Source organism: Polistes canadensis, unplaced genomic scaffold, assembly GCF_001313835.1.
Source record: "Polistes canadensis isolate GaletaPanama2010 unplaced genomic scaffold, ASM131383v1 scaffold_507, whole genome shotgun sequence".
Taxonomy (NCBI): Eukaryota; Metazoa; Arthropoda; class Insecta; order Hymenoptera; family Vespidae; genus Polistes; species Polistes canadensis.
In genome coordinates, this window is record NW_014570054.1 from 36,840 (window position 1) to 53,336 (window position 16,497).

At 34.6% G+C, this 16,497-nt stretch overlaps 1 protein-coding gene and 1 long non-coding RNA gene across 2 annotated transcripts; one reads left to right on the forward strand and one right to left on the reverse strand.

The window, feature by feature from the left end:
• Positions 1-1,972: 1,972 nt before the first annotated feature.
• On the reverse strand, positions 1,973-11,696 carry LOC106792639 (43 kDa receptor-associated protein of the synapse homolog; the record flags this gene model as incomplete). The annotated part of the gene is made up of 9 exons (XM_014759138.1): positions 1,973-2,354; positions 2,695-2,894; positions 3,212-3,403; positions 4,520-4,618; positions 4,816-5,016; positions 5,864-6,023; positions 6,485-6,631; positions 9,322-9,473; positions 11,451-11,696. Coding segments are annotated over 9 exons (1,605 nt in total), but the record flags the coding sequence as incomplete, so codon positions are not given.
• Positions 11,697-12,365: 669 nt separating this feature from the next.
• LOC106792640 lies at positions 12,366-14,816 on the forward strand. Its single transcript, XR_001382323.1, has 2 exons — positions 12,366-13,191; positions 13,259-14,816. It is a non-coding gene; the product is annotated as an uncharacterized LOC106792640 (long non-coding RNA).
• Positions 14,817-16,497: the final 1,681 nt, after the last annotated feature.

The following is a 16,497-nucleotide window of genomic DNA, read 5'->3' on the forward strand; positions in this document are numbered from 1 at the left end:
TCGCATAAATGTTATTAATCTTGCCCACGTCACTAATCGAAGATTTATAATCAACAGTTGTGTTAATTAAGTTTATAGCATTCTTTATAAGATGTAACAATTTTTTCTTTATCAATATTATATATATGTTACCGTCAAAGCCGGAAATCAGTCATTGCTAGTAATTCCTCGGCATTACTGTGAATGCAAGGAGCCTTCAGACGAAGTCGGAAATTGAAAAATTCTTCCAGTTTTTTCTAGGCGTCGAACTGAATACTTTGATATTCTATAGAGAATATCAAATAACTATTTAAACAACGTTGAAAAGAATACATTCTCGGGCACAGACACACACAGCCATAAGCAACCCCTCTCCCCCAAAAACTTTCCAAAGAAATATCAGAGATTGCAATGCTGTAAATTATGCATCTTTGCAATTTCTTTGAAAAGTTTTGGTAAATATTTTTTATACTAAAAGTAAATAGATTTTAATGAAACTTATATTAAACTAAAGTACACTCTTTTGTCTACGCGCAGAATACCATATCGAGTTATAAATTTAGCATGTAAAGTTCAGGAAATGTCAGAGAATGCAATGCTGTAAATTGTGGATCTTCGCAATTTCTTTAAAAAGTTTTGGTAAATATTTTTTATACTTAGAGCAAGCGGATCTTAATGATTTTTATATTAAATTAAAGTGCACTCTTTTATCTACACGTAGAATACAAATTTGAGTTATAAATCAATCTGCAAAGGTTCATAAAGAATTTTTCAATTTCCGACTTTGTCTGAAGGCTCCTTGCATTCATAGTAATGCCGAGGAATTACTAGCAATGACTGATATCTCGCTTTGACGGTAACATATATACGTATAGAAATATGTGCATACATATATATATAACATACGTAATATACATATATAATATATTTCTATTTTTATACAGGGTGTCCAGTTACAAGACACTCTGTATATATATATATATAAATATAAATATATGTATATTAAGTTAGTGCGTATGCGATCCGCTTGGTATTTCTATTAAAAACTAGTCTCGTAGAATTTCATTCTTCGGAATGTATGTAGGGACGGGTTAAAAATAATAGTCTTTCGATTTTGGAAGGACTCAACGAGAGTATGGCGTTATCTCAACATCTTATCATCAACGTCAATAACATTTACACGTGAGTGAATATTTCTTTTTTTACCGAATTTATCATTAACGAACGAATTAATTCTTACAATTCTAAATTACAAATGAAACACCATATTATGGAGAAAATAATAAAAGAGGAAAATGGGAACGGTGCGTTAGAAATATAGATTGGGTTACACACACACACACATAACGAATACATACATATGTAAGTATAATACGTAATAACACGCAGCTACGAAATCAATTGTAGTTTTGTATTCAACGGTGGTGTTAATAGTTTCACGATGATCCATGGTAAAATTTTTCGGACGCCTTTGGTAAATCTCGACCAATTCATGCATAAAGTTAATTTAGAATTTTGTCGTAAACGCTTGCAATCTATGGTCCCCGGATATGGGAATGTAATTTAATTTTCCTAATATTTTTCTTGACTAGACAAATGATTTTATAGAATATTGATTGATGCGGAAACTTTAGGGGTCTTGAGACAATCGTATTCCTTTTTGTCCCCATAGGATAACGCTCCGTCGATGATTGTATTACGAAAATTGAAATACTAAAACACGAAACAACATTCTTTACCACGGATTGAATTTTATTTTTTGTACACCCCAGCTATCGGTAATAATAATCAAGGAAGAAGAAGAAGAATAAGATGATAAAGAAGTAGAAGAAGAAGAAGAAGAAGAAGAAGAAGAAGAAGAGAACAATATTCACAATAGCAATCGATATTCGAGCCGTTATTTTTATTGCCAATTCATCAATACTATTTTTTTTGTTCCTTTCCCTACGCCGTTCTCGTTATCATGAGCCTCTCTCGAACTTTCGAGGATTTTTTTTTTTGTTATGCTGTTTTTCATTTTTCCTATTTTTGTTTGTTTGTTTGTTTGTTTGTTAAGTTCGTTTACGATAAATTGGCGCACGATCTTGTGGCACCCACGTATATACGAGTATTAGCGCGCGAATCGAATGATCGAAACGAATATAATGCGTCAAATATTTTTGTTTGTTTAAACGCTACTCGTGGCGTGACAATCCTCCAATGTCGCTAGGCTGCTGGCCCTCAATGATGCCAGACTCAAGGAACTATGATTTAAGGTATTCATGCCGTGCGGATCCTCGCAATGCAGGTACAGTCGTGAACTGACAGATTTATGACAATCCGGACAGAGACGTTTCTTTTTCTTGTCGCGTCTCTTGAGAATGTCGTACGCGCACCTAGAACAAAAAAAAAAGAAGAAGAAGAAGAAGGAGAAGATGAAGAAGAAGAAGAAGAAGAAACAAAAAGAACGAGAACGAGTTCTCATCATTGAAAGTAATCGTATAATTTTTTTTCTTCAGAAATATCTTTATAAAAATAGATAAATAAATAAATAAATAAATAAATAGAGAAAGAGAGAGAGAGAGAGAGAGAGAGAAAGAGAGAAAGAGAGGGAGAGGTGGGTAAAAAGTAAAGAAAAATGTTAAAAGAAAAGGATAGGAAATATTTATTCCAAGATAAGTAAGTTGATATAAGAGATCCGTGGAGGGATTTTAAAAGTAGATGTAAACTCTTTACCTGGCGTGTAATATGTGAGAACAAGGTAATGCCTCGAGGGAATCGGCTTCCAAGCCGTACGGTTCGTTGCAACCGCCGCAACGTAATTCTAAATCTTCTTCCATAGCAGCGGCTAGTCTCTCGTGATGTCCTTTTTGTTCTTCGTCCCCCAAGGAACCGTAAATCCGCGATAGCCTTGATCTTACGGTCCTAACTAACAGCTGGAAATAACGTTCGGGAAGGATACCGATACTAAATTACATTTTTCTTCTTTTTTTTCTTTACGTATTAAAATGATACCTGTTATATATCGAAAGTAGAACCTCGTCAACTAGTAGAAGAGTTGCTAAATCGTACGAGGAGGATAGTTGAAAAAAAAAAGTATAAGAGGGTGGAGGTGAAGGAGGAAATGGAGAAGGTCAAACGACTCGAGAAAAATCATTTCACGCTTAAGATGGAATTGAAATGTAAAAGTGGAAAGGAAAGAAGAAGAAGAGAGAGATAGAAAGAGAGAGAGAGGATCCAATATCGTTTATACCTTAGCACCGACGGATCCAGCTACTTCGAGAAGCCGAGTATTGAATTCTAGGGGCCGACAGTTGCATATCTCGTGCTGCAACCTGAGAGCCTCGAAACATCTAGCCACCCCATCCATCGCTTCCATTTGGCAAAGCCGATCACCGGTAGCTGCGGCAGATCCCATGGCGCTTTCGTACTGGCGAAACGCCTTCTGCAATACGTCCATCTTCATCTCACCGGTGTTATCGTTCTACTTCCGGTGCAATGCACGCAATGTGTCAACTAAAGGCTAATTGTATTGTGCGGTTTCGGCGATCGCCAACTGAAAGACAGAGTCCAATTCGTCGAAATTCACGCGCGACATTGAACGAGCTCGTTTTTTTTTTATTTTTCTTTTTTTGTTGGGGGGTTTTTCTTTTACTTCCTTCCATCCATCGAGTAGTAAATTTTTCACTCGGAAACGAATCGTAATTGTAATTTTCGCGATATATACGATTATTAAATAGCGAAGAAATATTTGACGTTGAAAATAGATTCGATCGGAAAAAAAATGATGGAATATTTTTGAAGAAGAAAATCGGTATATTTGTTTCATAGTAACGCGAATGGATGATTAGCACGAACGGAATAGAATCTTCTTAATTCTGAAATTCACGCTCGGTGATCTCCCTTTTTTTTTCTTTTCTTTTCTTTTTTTTCGTAATAATTAGTAGAATAGGAGAGCCGGCGTTCGTCCAAAACTGAGCCCGTTTCGGTGCCAAAGCTGCGAAAGCCGATATGCACTATGCGACATGCTGCAACGATGCGTTTTCTAAAGAGAGTCGTGACAAAAATAGAAAAAAAAAAAAAAGAAAAAGAAAAGGAAGAGACAAATAGAAACAAACAAAACAAAATATTCGTCCTAAACGCGGTAATCGAATATTTATCGTTGATTATTATTGTAAATTCGACGATTTCGAAAATTTTCATTTGTCATCGATATCATGCAATAGTATAAATCGATAAAACTGATTTTATTACGTGTTATGCCACAATAATAAGAAAAGATTTGTCGTCGTTAACAAAGGATGGGACAAAATCGCGTATCGATTTGCAAAGAAACTTTCTAAAAGTATTTTTCATGTATATTTAGAAACGAACTCGCATACATATGCACACACACACAGACATAAGAAAGCATAGGAAGGAAACATGCGAAGCTTACGAACGGGGCGATAGCAGGAGCCGTATTATATATAATAGTGATGATAATAATAATAATAATAATAATAATAGCAATACGTGAAATATCGAAAGGCAAAGCCGATGTACGATAGCTTGAACTCACATTTATATGGGATTTTTTTCGATAAATGTCACCCATTATTCGTATACTTCTAGCGTAGCTAGCTTGGTCGCCAGAAACTAGCGACAGTCGTGTTGCTTCCTAAACGAAAACGTGTGTTAAGATCGATTAACAATATTCACATTGTTCACAATAAAATTCATTTCCTTTTGTTACTTTTTAAAATAAATTCGAATAAACGCGGCGAAACAACGAGACAGGAATAATTGTAAGAAAGAAAAAGAAAAAAGAAAAAAAAAGGGAGACAAAAAATAACTATACTTAAAACTATACTTTACCGAACAATAGTCATGAGCGTCACCCAATTCGCCCTTTTTTCTCAATGCTGCTGCCATTTGTAATAGGGCAGCTCTGTGATGTCGCGAATTCAAATCGCCAAGTTGTAAACTTCGCGAGAGATCGTATGCTCTGGCAGCGTATCTAGCACTTTTTTCGGTATCCTGTAATCTGCAGAACAGTTCCGACAATCCGACGTATACCTGTAAACGAAAAGAACGAAAAAAAAATACCTATTTGTGTTTCTCGTTGTTTTCAAAGAAAATTATTTTATATCGCGTGCACATGTTTACATTTTTTTTTATACGTTTTATATAATACGTTAGAAATTTATAAATTATATATCGAATTGGCAAAATATGATATACATATATATATATATATACATATATATATGTTACCACACGTGTGCCGATTCTATTTTTTTATTAACACGACAAATATGTCCAAGTTCGATAGATCTAAAAAAAAGAGCTCGTTAAAAGGCAAGTTTCAAAGGGAAGAATATTCTATACAGAGTGTTCTGTAATTCTGTAATACGAGCTTGCAAAAGAATGATTATTCTAAACTAACGTAAGACACATATTTTATCCAGCTTACTTTTTCTTCAAAATTCTACAACTTCGATTTATTAGTTTTTTCTTTCTTTTCTTTTTTTTTTTTTTTTCATATCAAATCATTTTCTATTCGCTCGTATTATCAGTTTACAGTCGTCACCCTGTATTTATAAACGTTCTCAGTTATGCCAGATATGTTCTATAAAGAAGAAAAATCAATGAAAATGAATAGACGATTTATATGTTACGATAAAGAAATAAACAATAAGAAAAAGTCAAAGAAAATAAGAGAAAGAGACAGACAGACAGACAGACAGACAGACAGATAGAAAAAGAAAGATAGGAAAAGGTATAGGAAGGAGATGAAGAAAAAAATGATGAATAGAAAAAGAAATAGATAGTTGTTAAATAAAAAAAAAGAAAGATAGAGAAAAAGAAAAAAGAAAAAAAAGAAAAAAAGAAAGAGAGAAAAAGAGAGTGAATGTCTAATTACCTGTAATTCTAAGGAAGGATCTTGAATGGAGTGGGCGATTTTGTGAGCTCTTTGAAAGGCCTCCAAGGCTTTAGTGAATCCTGCTAGTTCTAAGTGGACTCTGCCTACGGTTAAGTGAACTAATCCAGCAGTGGCACACTGATCGCACTCGTTATACAAGCTGCGAGAGGACGTAGAGTCACAACTATTAGCTTTGCATCGACCGATTCTATGGGATATTCTCGTTTTAAAACGAAAACGTTTTAAACATTCAACCGTCCGATTTATCCAATATTTCAAATCAGAAAGAGTGACAGTGTCAGAGATAAAGGTTGAGAGATAGATAGAAAGATAGACAGATAGATAGATAGAGAGAGAGAGAGAGAGAGAGAGAGAGGGGAAAAGAAAAAAAAAAGAGAGAAAAAGATAGACATTGAGAAAATATGTGTTCTCGTTTCATCGAGAGTATCCCGTAAAGGTGTGTTTTATGACATCTATCAGAGAAGGTACGGAAAATTGTTCGTTGTTGTTTCATTCGATAAGACATTTTGATAAGTTTAATCATTGATTTTCGATTAAACTATATGACATTATTAAACATTCAACAAATCGTATTGTAAGAAAAATTGTCAAATATTCGACCTGTGTCTCGCATATTCCAAAGCTCTGTCCAATGCACCTAATCTCTCGTGGGCTCTGGCCAAATTCAAATAAGCCTCTGCTCGCATGTTAGGCGAATCCAGTTCTTCGGAGATGCAAAGTTGTCTGTGACCAAAGTCGATGCTGTCTCTGGAAAAAAATGAAAACGAAAGAAAATAAAAATAAATAAAAGAAATAGAACGATAAGAATAATAACGAGAGATTTATAATTTAGTTATATATTTGTGTGAACGTTTTGAATTACATATATAGGGACAATTATTATTCTAATTTTAATAATAAAAACGATCAATCCTATCTTTCTCTCGTTAAAATAAAACATTTTGAAGTAATCCGAGGTTTTAAGTGATACGAATCGGAGGTTCTTATATGGTCAGACAATTTTAAGTAGTAAAAGAATTGGAAGCTATTAGACGGTCAGACACTTTTAAGTAGTAAGAGAATCGGAGATTATTAAATGATTAGACACATTTAAGTAGTACGAATCAGTATAGATCCTTACCAATATAATCGAACACCTTTAAATGTTAATTTAAATCTTAAATGGGGAGAAATTTCAATATTCCACGACTAAATTCGTACAGAACGTTGAACAAGATTATTGAATAAATCCACTCGAATGTGATTCTAAATTTATCCTCGCGTGCTTCGTCGTGCAACCGAACCGATAGCAGGTGATAGTAACGTTAGTAGAAGTTTAGTAGTAGTAATAGTAGTAGTAGTAGTAGATCCTTCTTCAATCCAATGACAAGAATGTCAAAGAAAAAGAAAAAGAAAAAGAACGAACGAACGAAAAGTAAGGACAAATGCGGATTCCGTAACAGGTCGCGTAAACTTTGCAGTCCGCATTTATGAATAGATATGAGTATACGTATACATATCTACATTGAAAGAAAAAGAGAGACAGAGAAAGAGAGAGAGAGAGAAAGAGAGAAAGAGAGATAGTAGAAAGGGGTGGAAATGAGGAGGATTGGAAAAGGACGTTATTGTGTCAAGGATACTCCGAGCACGGCTCTTGCCAGCCGGATTTTCTCTGTCGGCTCGTGAAATAAATGCTATCTCTTACCGACGATCTCTTTATTAACTTCTTTTCCTCCAGTTTCCTCCGTCTCTCTTACTATTTTTAACGATAGACTAGAAAAGAAAGATCGAGATAGAACGACGAGCGAGAAAGAGACCAAAAAACTTGGGCAAGGCTCGTACGAGCTGTTAAATAAAAAGAAAGAAAAAAAAAAGAAAAAAATAAAAAAGAAAGAAAAGAGAGAAAAATGTCTTCTTCACAAAGGAATATAACATCTAAAAAAAATGCTTGGGTTAGAAGCAGTATCGAAATAAAACATCCTCGCGTAGAATCAATTACTTTTATTTAGGTGTTTTATCTTTTGTACCCCATATTCTTACGAACGATATTTCTTTTCTTTTTTTTATCATAATGAGGTGGGTTAGAAAAGAATATATTTTCTTTCTCTTTTTTTTTTTTTTTTTTTTTCTATCAGGAATGAACAGAAGATTCCTGTTCGTCGTCAGAGTTGTATTTCGTTGGCTATGTGTTAGTATGTATATGTGTATAAATGTACGTGTATCCTTGGGTGAGTGGTGATGTTAGTAATGTGTAGTACTAGGTTTCTCTCTTTCTCTATTTCTCTCTTATTCTCTTATTCTCTCTTTTATCTATCTCGCACTGAGTATGTACAATGCTCGAGGGTATTTTCCAATAGGTATCTGTGGTTTTCGATGTCTATAGTATAGGAGGAGTCCAACGTGTCTTATCGTGCGAGATTTTCCGCATGTTCGTAGAGATGCGTGGCTTGCTCTGATTTCCTCCAACATCTACGGATCCCTGTTATACATATGCATGTAAGTAATAGCAGCACGTGATTCGAATACCACGATTCTCCTACATCCGTTCGATCGTCTAACCGATTGGAAACGATAACAACTACTACCTACTACTACTACTACTACTACTACTGCTGCTGCATCCGATTATACGTTGACTTACTCTACTCGAAGAAAAAAAATAATCACTCGTCGTAGTCCAACATTTTTCATACGGAGATAATTAATATTGCAAATTTTTTTTTTACATTTTTTTTTCTTTACATGATTTGTATCGCGTTGTAATATTTTACTGATGAATCGTCATCGTCATCGACGACGACGACGACAACACGTTGACACACTGACCTATATTATTTTTTATTGGAACGAACAGTTGGACCGCATCGTAACGCAACGATGAGAAAAAAAGTTCATCGGTTGTTTGCAAAGTTCGTTCGGTAAACAAGGTTTCATAGATTGCTGGACAAATTCGCTTGAACTTTTCTTAAGACGAACAGTCGTTTCTTTCAACTTTATTCGGTTTTATTATTTTAACGAGATAAGAAAGATCGATCGCTGGGTTAAGTGTTTTACGTTGGTGATCTTCTTTTAAATAAATATTAAATTGAAGCTTTTTAATATGAATTATTTAGTTAAATGTGGATCGTTGTGGATTATTTTGATAAGATATTTACAGTCTGCTGTTCCAGTATCGAACTGGAAACTACGTTACAGATGCGCTACTTGATATAACCTTTCGTTGAATATTAAATGATTACTTAGAAAGTGTATAGAATTAATAAGTATACGCCGTATTAATTATACTATGCAAATGAAGTATTACGAGCCTTCCTTGATTCATCTTCCATTTAGTAGCTTAGGCTACTTTGTATCGAGATACCGTATCTCTATACCTATTAGATAGATTAACGCGAAATTATCTTTTATATTTTATTTAACAAAGGAAGTATAGAAAACTTTCTTATATATAACGTTACCTGTACTTTCCCCAATCCATATAGGCTTGATATAGGTAACCCAAAAGGGCGAATTTGTCCTCGCGTTGACGAATACTTTTCAATGCACCTCTCCATTTTCTTACGGCTGCTTGCTGTTTGTGAGCACGATACAATTTCAATCCTTGCTCTACCTGTAATCAATATAAACGTATACACAAACATTTATTTAGAATTCATTTTATTATCTGTATTGAACAAAAAAAAAAAAAAAAAAAAAAAAAAAAGGCAAGAGAAAGTAGAAGACCGTTTTAGATGCAACAAATCATTTATCAATTCGATACAATTTTCAGCATTCTTATTTTATCTATAATTAATCAAAACAAAATTTTCATTGTCATTAAAATCAATGTTTCTAAGGACCTTGGGAGGAAAACGAAGGACAGATAAAAAGGGTGGATTAATAATGTATGTGTATAGAGGATAAAGGGAATAAGATAATGTTGAGAATACATGAAGTCTACTATTGGATCATTATCACGCACGAGAAGTTTCAGGGGCGGCAAGTTGGCACACGCGTGACTGCGAACGCTTTACTTGCTTGCTTGCTTGCTTGCTCGTCGTTCGTTCGTTCGTTCGTTCTTTTATGTATTTGTGTAACGACACTTTGGATAAGGGCTGAAACGAGAGAAAATGCTTATCGATTCGACCCTGAACTTTGTCCCTGGCGGATTGAGCGATCTGATGAAATATAAATAGAACGTTTATGGGTAGAAACGTCTAAATTGAGAGACAAGTTACACCGACGTGCGTTCGCTTGACATTAATGAACATGGGAAACGCGCGTGTCCCATCACAGCTATTAGCATTTTCCTTTAATATACGGGAAAATAATTAACGACTCTACTATGGGAGAAAAAAAAAGTTGCATGTATATCTTCTTAAAGATAAATTGATTTTAAATGCTAATCAATTGAACCTCGGGTTATATTAATTATTGTTAATAATTGATATCTCATTAAAAAAGAGTAGTATCAACAAGTTGTTAATTTTGAAACGCAAGAAAATTATGGAATTCATGAAAATGAGTTTGCACATAATTTATCGAGTTTCCAACTATTTTATCACGTATTATAAATATATGTGTCTTTATATGTGTGTAGGAGTAAAAAGTAGGAGGGAAAATTGTCAACTACAATTTTATCATCCTTGAAAGCGTAGAAGGTACCCAAGTGCACTCTTTCAAAATGCTTTCGCTTCAAACTTGTTATCCACTGAGGCTTTAAATGACACCACTAAATGCGACATAACATGTGCACTACTAGTAATTTTGCGTGAGTGTATATGGTACGTGTGTTTTTTAAAGAAAAGATATAGAACAAATTTCCTGAGGTAACGTATGTTTTACACGTTTTTACATCCCATAAGAGAACACACACACATCTATACACATGTATACATGTATTTTATATAGGTTTTTTTTTAAGATTTTTCCTGTTCCTGTAAACGACGTAACAAAGATGTCGCGATAACTTAAACGAAAATCAATTCTATATATCGGAGTAGAAAAATTCTATTTCTCGGTTTGAAATAGGAAACATTGAGAAATGGTCGTGTTGTTTGTGGAAAAATAAAAGAGGAATCGATAAATCTGAGGAAGTTGATATAATAAATACTAGATACTAGATTGTCTGTGTGTCTGTGTGTGTGTGTGTGTGTTGTATTTGCAGGTATTGTACCGTTGTGTCGAGAATCGTTTCTGTTTGAACGCTTATGAAAGGATAGCGTGACTCTAATTCCGATCCATGGCACGGTTGTGAACTTGATAGTGACCGATAAAGTCGTGGCAACACATTCAACGAGATAAGTGTACTACTAGGGCTCGTAACGAAAGCGAAGAAGCGTGCCGATTCACGAAAAGGGAAAGTCATGCACTTGAGGAGATTTCTCTCTCTCTCTATTTCGTTGTATATTTTTTTCTTTCTTTTTCGATTAGCTTTATCGAATCGCAAATATTCGCACGAGAGATATATTATCCCCATTTAAATTGGATTTTAACTTCCTTCATTTGCTTTTTTTTTTCTTTGATTATTTTTAGATAGATACTTTTGAAAAAATTCACGATTAATTTTGAAAAGCGAGATATATTTAATCAAAGTAACAACACTCACCCTTCGACGAGCTAATTGTTGATCCAATCTCCACCTGCATCCTACGAGACACTCCCATAAACCAGTACCCGGCCTGTTATGTTGATAATGACCATTCCCGCTACCATTTTGATGACGATAATCCTCTTCCGCGAATTCGCAAACATCGAGAGGATGTCTCGAGCCATCCGGGCTACCCAATAAAGCGGTTGCCGATAATTGATGACTCGCCGATCCACTGTAACATTTTTTACACAATTTGTCTCTATAATTTGTTTTTTTTTTTTTTTTTTTATTTTAAAAAGAAAATTCACTTATATTAACGATTAAAATCTAACAATATTTTTATAATAATAATTAATACGTTAGTATATATATATATATATAGTCAGCATTTATCTTTTATTTTGTAAACGAGTGGTGTCACGTTTGAAATGCACAAAGGAACGGGGGGAAGTTTATCGAAAGGTAACTCGGGCATGAGGACGCCGAGACTCGGAACAAGATTATTAGCTTCGTTACTAGGTTCCCTTTGAAATAATGAAAATAAAAGCTAAGGTATATATCTGTCTGTGTGTGTGTATTTGTGTGTGTATGTAAGCGTATAAGTGTAGGTATATGCACGTTTAGCGGTAGACTAGCTAGCGGTGGGCTCGTGCTTTTGTGAAAGCTCAATTGTATCCGCCATCTCGTGGAGCGTGCACTCTTCTCCTCGGTACACTCGATACGTTTTGCATACGAAACCGAATACGCTTGAAATGACATGTACAACAAGCTTGAAAACGTTCTCGAGAAAGATACAAAATGGTATTATCCTTTAAATTAAAAAAAATCATCGGCAGAAGGGGGCAAGTCAACTCTATAACGCGTGTGTGTATATCTGTGTGAAACGAAAAAAAATGTGAAATTTAATTCGGCTATTCGTGTTTTTTTATTCTTTCACGTTTATTATACTCATTCAATCACTCTCTCTCTCTCTCTCTCTCTCTCTTTCTCTTTTGTTTTTCCCGTGTCGAAACGCTCAATATTTGTTCTCCATCGAACTTTGTCGAAGTATCGGTGCGATGGGTAAATATTTGCTACTGTACATAGGCAGTTGAGTATAGAAGCTCGTAAGCTAGCTATCGTACTCTCAATGGTTAGACTTTCTTTCTTTCTACTAGCTAACGCCATTCGTTTGACTCTTTCGTAAGAGCCTTTTTTACATTTCAAAGGGATACATATTTATGAGAGATTTTCAATGTAATACTATAGAATGATATATATATATATATATCTATAAAGTATTACGTTTACTCTATCCACGTAGTATCTTGTTAGTTAGACGATACTTTTGTGTTTGAAAAATTCTGGATTTATCAATGTTGAATCGACGACAGAGATAAAATAGGGAGGATAAAGTAAAAACATTAGCGTCGTTTGTAATGAGCTTATTTTCAAAAGATATTATTATTATTACAATATACACAATATATTCGTTCGGGATAAAATACAATTTCGTCTTAAAACCAACAGGGTGGGGGGAGGGGGAGTATACTATCTTCCAAATTTCCATATATAATATTATATTTTTATCTGAAAAATTGGGAATTACTATCGTATTACCATTACGAAGCTATTAAATATACGTTATCTTTAATATAGTTTGGTTAAAAATTCGTTGAAGAAAAAAGAAAAAATATATAAATGGCGAAAGCGTTTTAAAGAGGTAATAAGATACGTTCGATAAAATATGAGACTCGAACGTCGGTTACCACGTGACGTGAGTTTTAACGTTAACTATGTATGACCTCGTTATAGTCGTCTAAAAATGTAATCAACGTTGAAAGGTTAACGACTATGATGAAAATGACGAGTCAACGACAACGAGGATGATGAAGAAGACGAAAACGAAGAAGAAGAAGGAGGAGGAGGAGAAGGAGAAGGAGAAGGAGGAGGAGGAGGAGGAGGAAGAGGAGGAAGGGAAATGAGAGGAAGAAAATGGTAAGGGTGGTGGCGTTAAGCTGACATGTACTCCTATGTCTGACGGGGCTCCTTAATTTATTTCCAGGATGAACGGAAACTCCGGTAGGAGATAAAGCGCACTTGGCCGGAGTCCCAGAGTTTGAGTTTCGCAAACTCTACATCATGAAGGTTGTACATTCTCCCGGAATCGCACCTACTACCCCGTTTACCTCTAACTCGAGAACAGATCCCGTACTGCAATGCGACCAATGCGGGTCATCCTATTGAAATTTATCTTACGCGAACGGGATTGCTTGCATATTATCTGTCGGACAACGATGATGATTATGACAACGAGAACAACATTCCCCTTGCCCTTTACTTTTTTTTTCTCTCTTTTTATTCATTTATTTATTTATTTATTTCTATTTTTTTCCCCCGCGTGCATTATACGAGTTCAATCGAAATCTTCAAAGATTTATTTATTATATCTAATATGATTTTAGATGTTTAGATATTTATTATCGACAAATTAGAATTTTCGATATACGATGACTCGTACGTCATACCGATCGACCTTGTTGCTAACGTTATTACAAAAGACAAACAGCTTAGGGAAGATTACGAAACTGTTGGTGTCGTAACCATCAAACTCATGAAATCCAATAATTATCCTGTCGATACGCGACGTTTCTCGAGAAGAAACATCGACGGTCTCAACGATTGATCAAGAAACGTTTTTCTTTTAATCTAACAATCTCTTTTTTTTTCTTTTTTTTTTCTTTTGAATATATTCTTTTGATAATACAATCGAAAGAAATATAATAGAGGATAATCGTTTAAAAAATACTTATATTTTGAGAAGATTTTAAATGTTGAAAGATACCCTCGCCCCCCGCCCCCCATCCCCTCGAGAAAAAAGTTTATTATTTTATTAACACTTAACCCTTTTTTCTTTCTCTCTCCCCTTAGTAGAATATTTGTCCAAGACAATTGTACATATATTATACATCACCCTGAATCCTGACGGCTCATTTGAAAACGCAAGCAAAACCCAACCTTTTGAAATCTTCTCATTTGTATCATTACTCGAGTCGAGTTTCTATTGTTCGTGATATAAAATCCTCGTTAGAAGGAATATAAGCTCGCCAGTTTTCGTTTAGTTCGCTGACGCACGTCTCTACGTTTCTTTTTATTCGTACAAGAAACACATACATACACACACACATACATATATATATATATATATATATATATATATATATATGACATATGAGTGCTCGATAAAAGACAATATTCTTCATTTTCATATCCTTCTATGTGTGTTATAATAAAATGTAAGAAACACATTTCTCGGTAGAAAGGGGGAAAAAAAAATATGTCAATTACAGATTGCGAAGAATAATCGAACGTGGGAGAACATGGTCGTTGATCGTAAAAAAGTAAAAAGGAAAATAGCATAATCAACAAATTTGTCTTATGTGAAATAACACGAGAAACATAAAGACTGATGGTTGCTATGATATCGTCTACGAGTTATCGTCGGGAACGACGACGTTAACCAAATTAATATCGAACGAGCTATTGCCGACTTTATAGTATGACGTTGAAAGGATCGGTATATATATATATCTGTGTGTATGTGTGTGTGGGTTATTCTAAGTATATACGGGAGTGTGTATAATGAATGTGTGTGTGTATCGGTGTGCGTGAAAGAGATGGCGAGTTATCGTACGTATAACAGAGTCCACGTTTACGTCAAATCTGACCACGTTTGTCAAACAGATTACGCGCTACTAAATAACAACGCTTGGCACGCAACTAGAAATTTATGCGTTTCGCGCTTATACGAATAATTAATGAGTGCGTTGGTGGTTATTCAACGCACCAGTAAGAATTGCATATGTTATCATACTGTACCAATGAATAATATTTATTTAATAAATAATAATAATAATATATTATATATTTTTACAATACGTTGTAAACGTTCGTATATATATATATATGTGTGTGTGTGTGTCTCTTATATATATATATATCAATTTAAAAAATAATAAGAGCTAAAGAATGAATGTTTCTTTGATTATTAGAGAGTTTATGAAATTTTCCAAATGTTCTTGGTTAATCAATCTTACACACAATATTTCATTTCTCTTACAATATTATATTTTATTTTAATTTTTCTCTTTATTTCATTTGCTCGATTACGTCCGATACAAGTCAACGAATTCGAATGAAATCTTCCAATCATATATTTGTTTTCATAATACTATAAAAAAAAATATTCTCTATGGGAAATGTGTATTCTGGATAATAAAATAAATATATTTCAAATGAATTGATTAAGATTTTTTCTACGATAAGTAAAGAAATACGAGTTGGAAAAAGTTATCGAACAAGTGAACTAGTAGGTGAAACCTTAATCTTATTCTAAGAGAGAACACGTCTAACTTTCGTAGTTCACGAAATAAGGACCAGGACGATTGAATTTTCTTGTTAGCAATCGTGGTGCGCGTCGGCCGGGAATACGGGCGGTGTGCATCGGAATATAGGTCAGCGAAAGAGGTCGCAGGTGCCTCGCCCACCTAGTAAATGTGGTGGGAAAGCAATAGAGACAGAGTGAGACAGAATGAGAAACAGAATGAGAGAGAGAGAGAGAGAGAGAGAGGGAGGTGCATTTCGCTGCACCGTACGATACACCACCGACGTTGTTTCTGCTGTTTCCGCTTGCAGCGTTCTGTCCTATTCGCGTTTATGCGAAATATCAACGCGTAAGCCAAGTCTGACTGAAACATCAACCCCAACCTATCCTCTTATTCTTCATACGCGGAACGTCGTGCATATTCACGTACAACTTTGTTTTTTCCTCCCAAGATGACTTTTTTTTTTTGTTATCTTTTTCCTCGTTTTATTTTCAAAAGCATTTCCCTATATATTATGCGTCTTCATAATAGTTACTAGCGTTCCGTGTTCAAAACCGACACGAGTCGAAACTAATATTTTATCGTTATTTTTTTTTTGTCCTTTCTTTCCGTTACTCTGAAACAAAAATTTACGCTTATTATCATCTCGTCGTGCTGCGTGAATACGAAAATATTAATAAATGTAGTACGCGTATTCT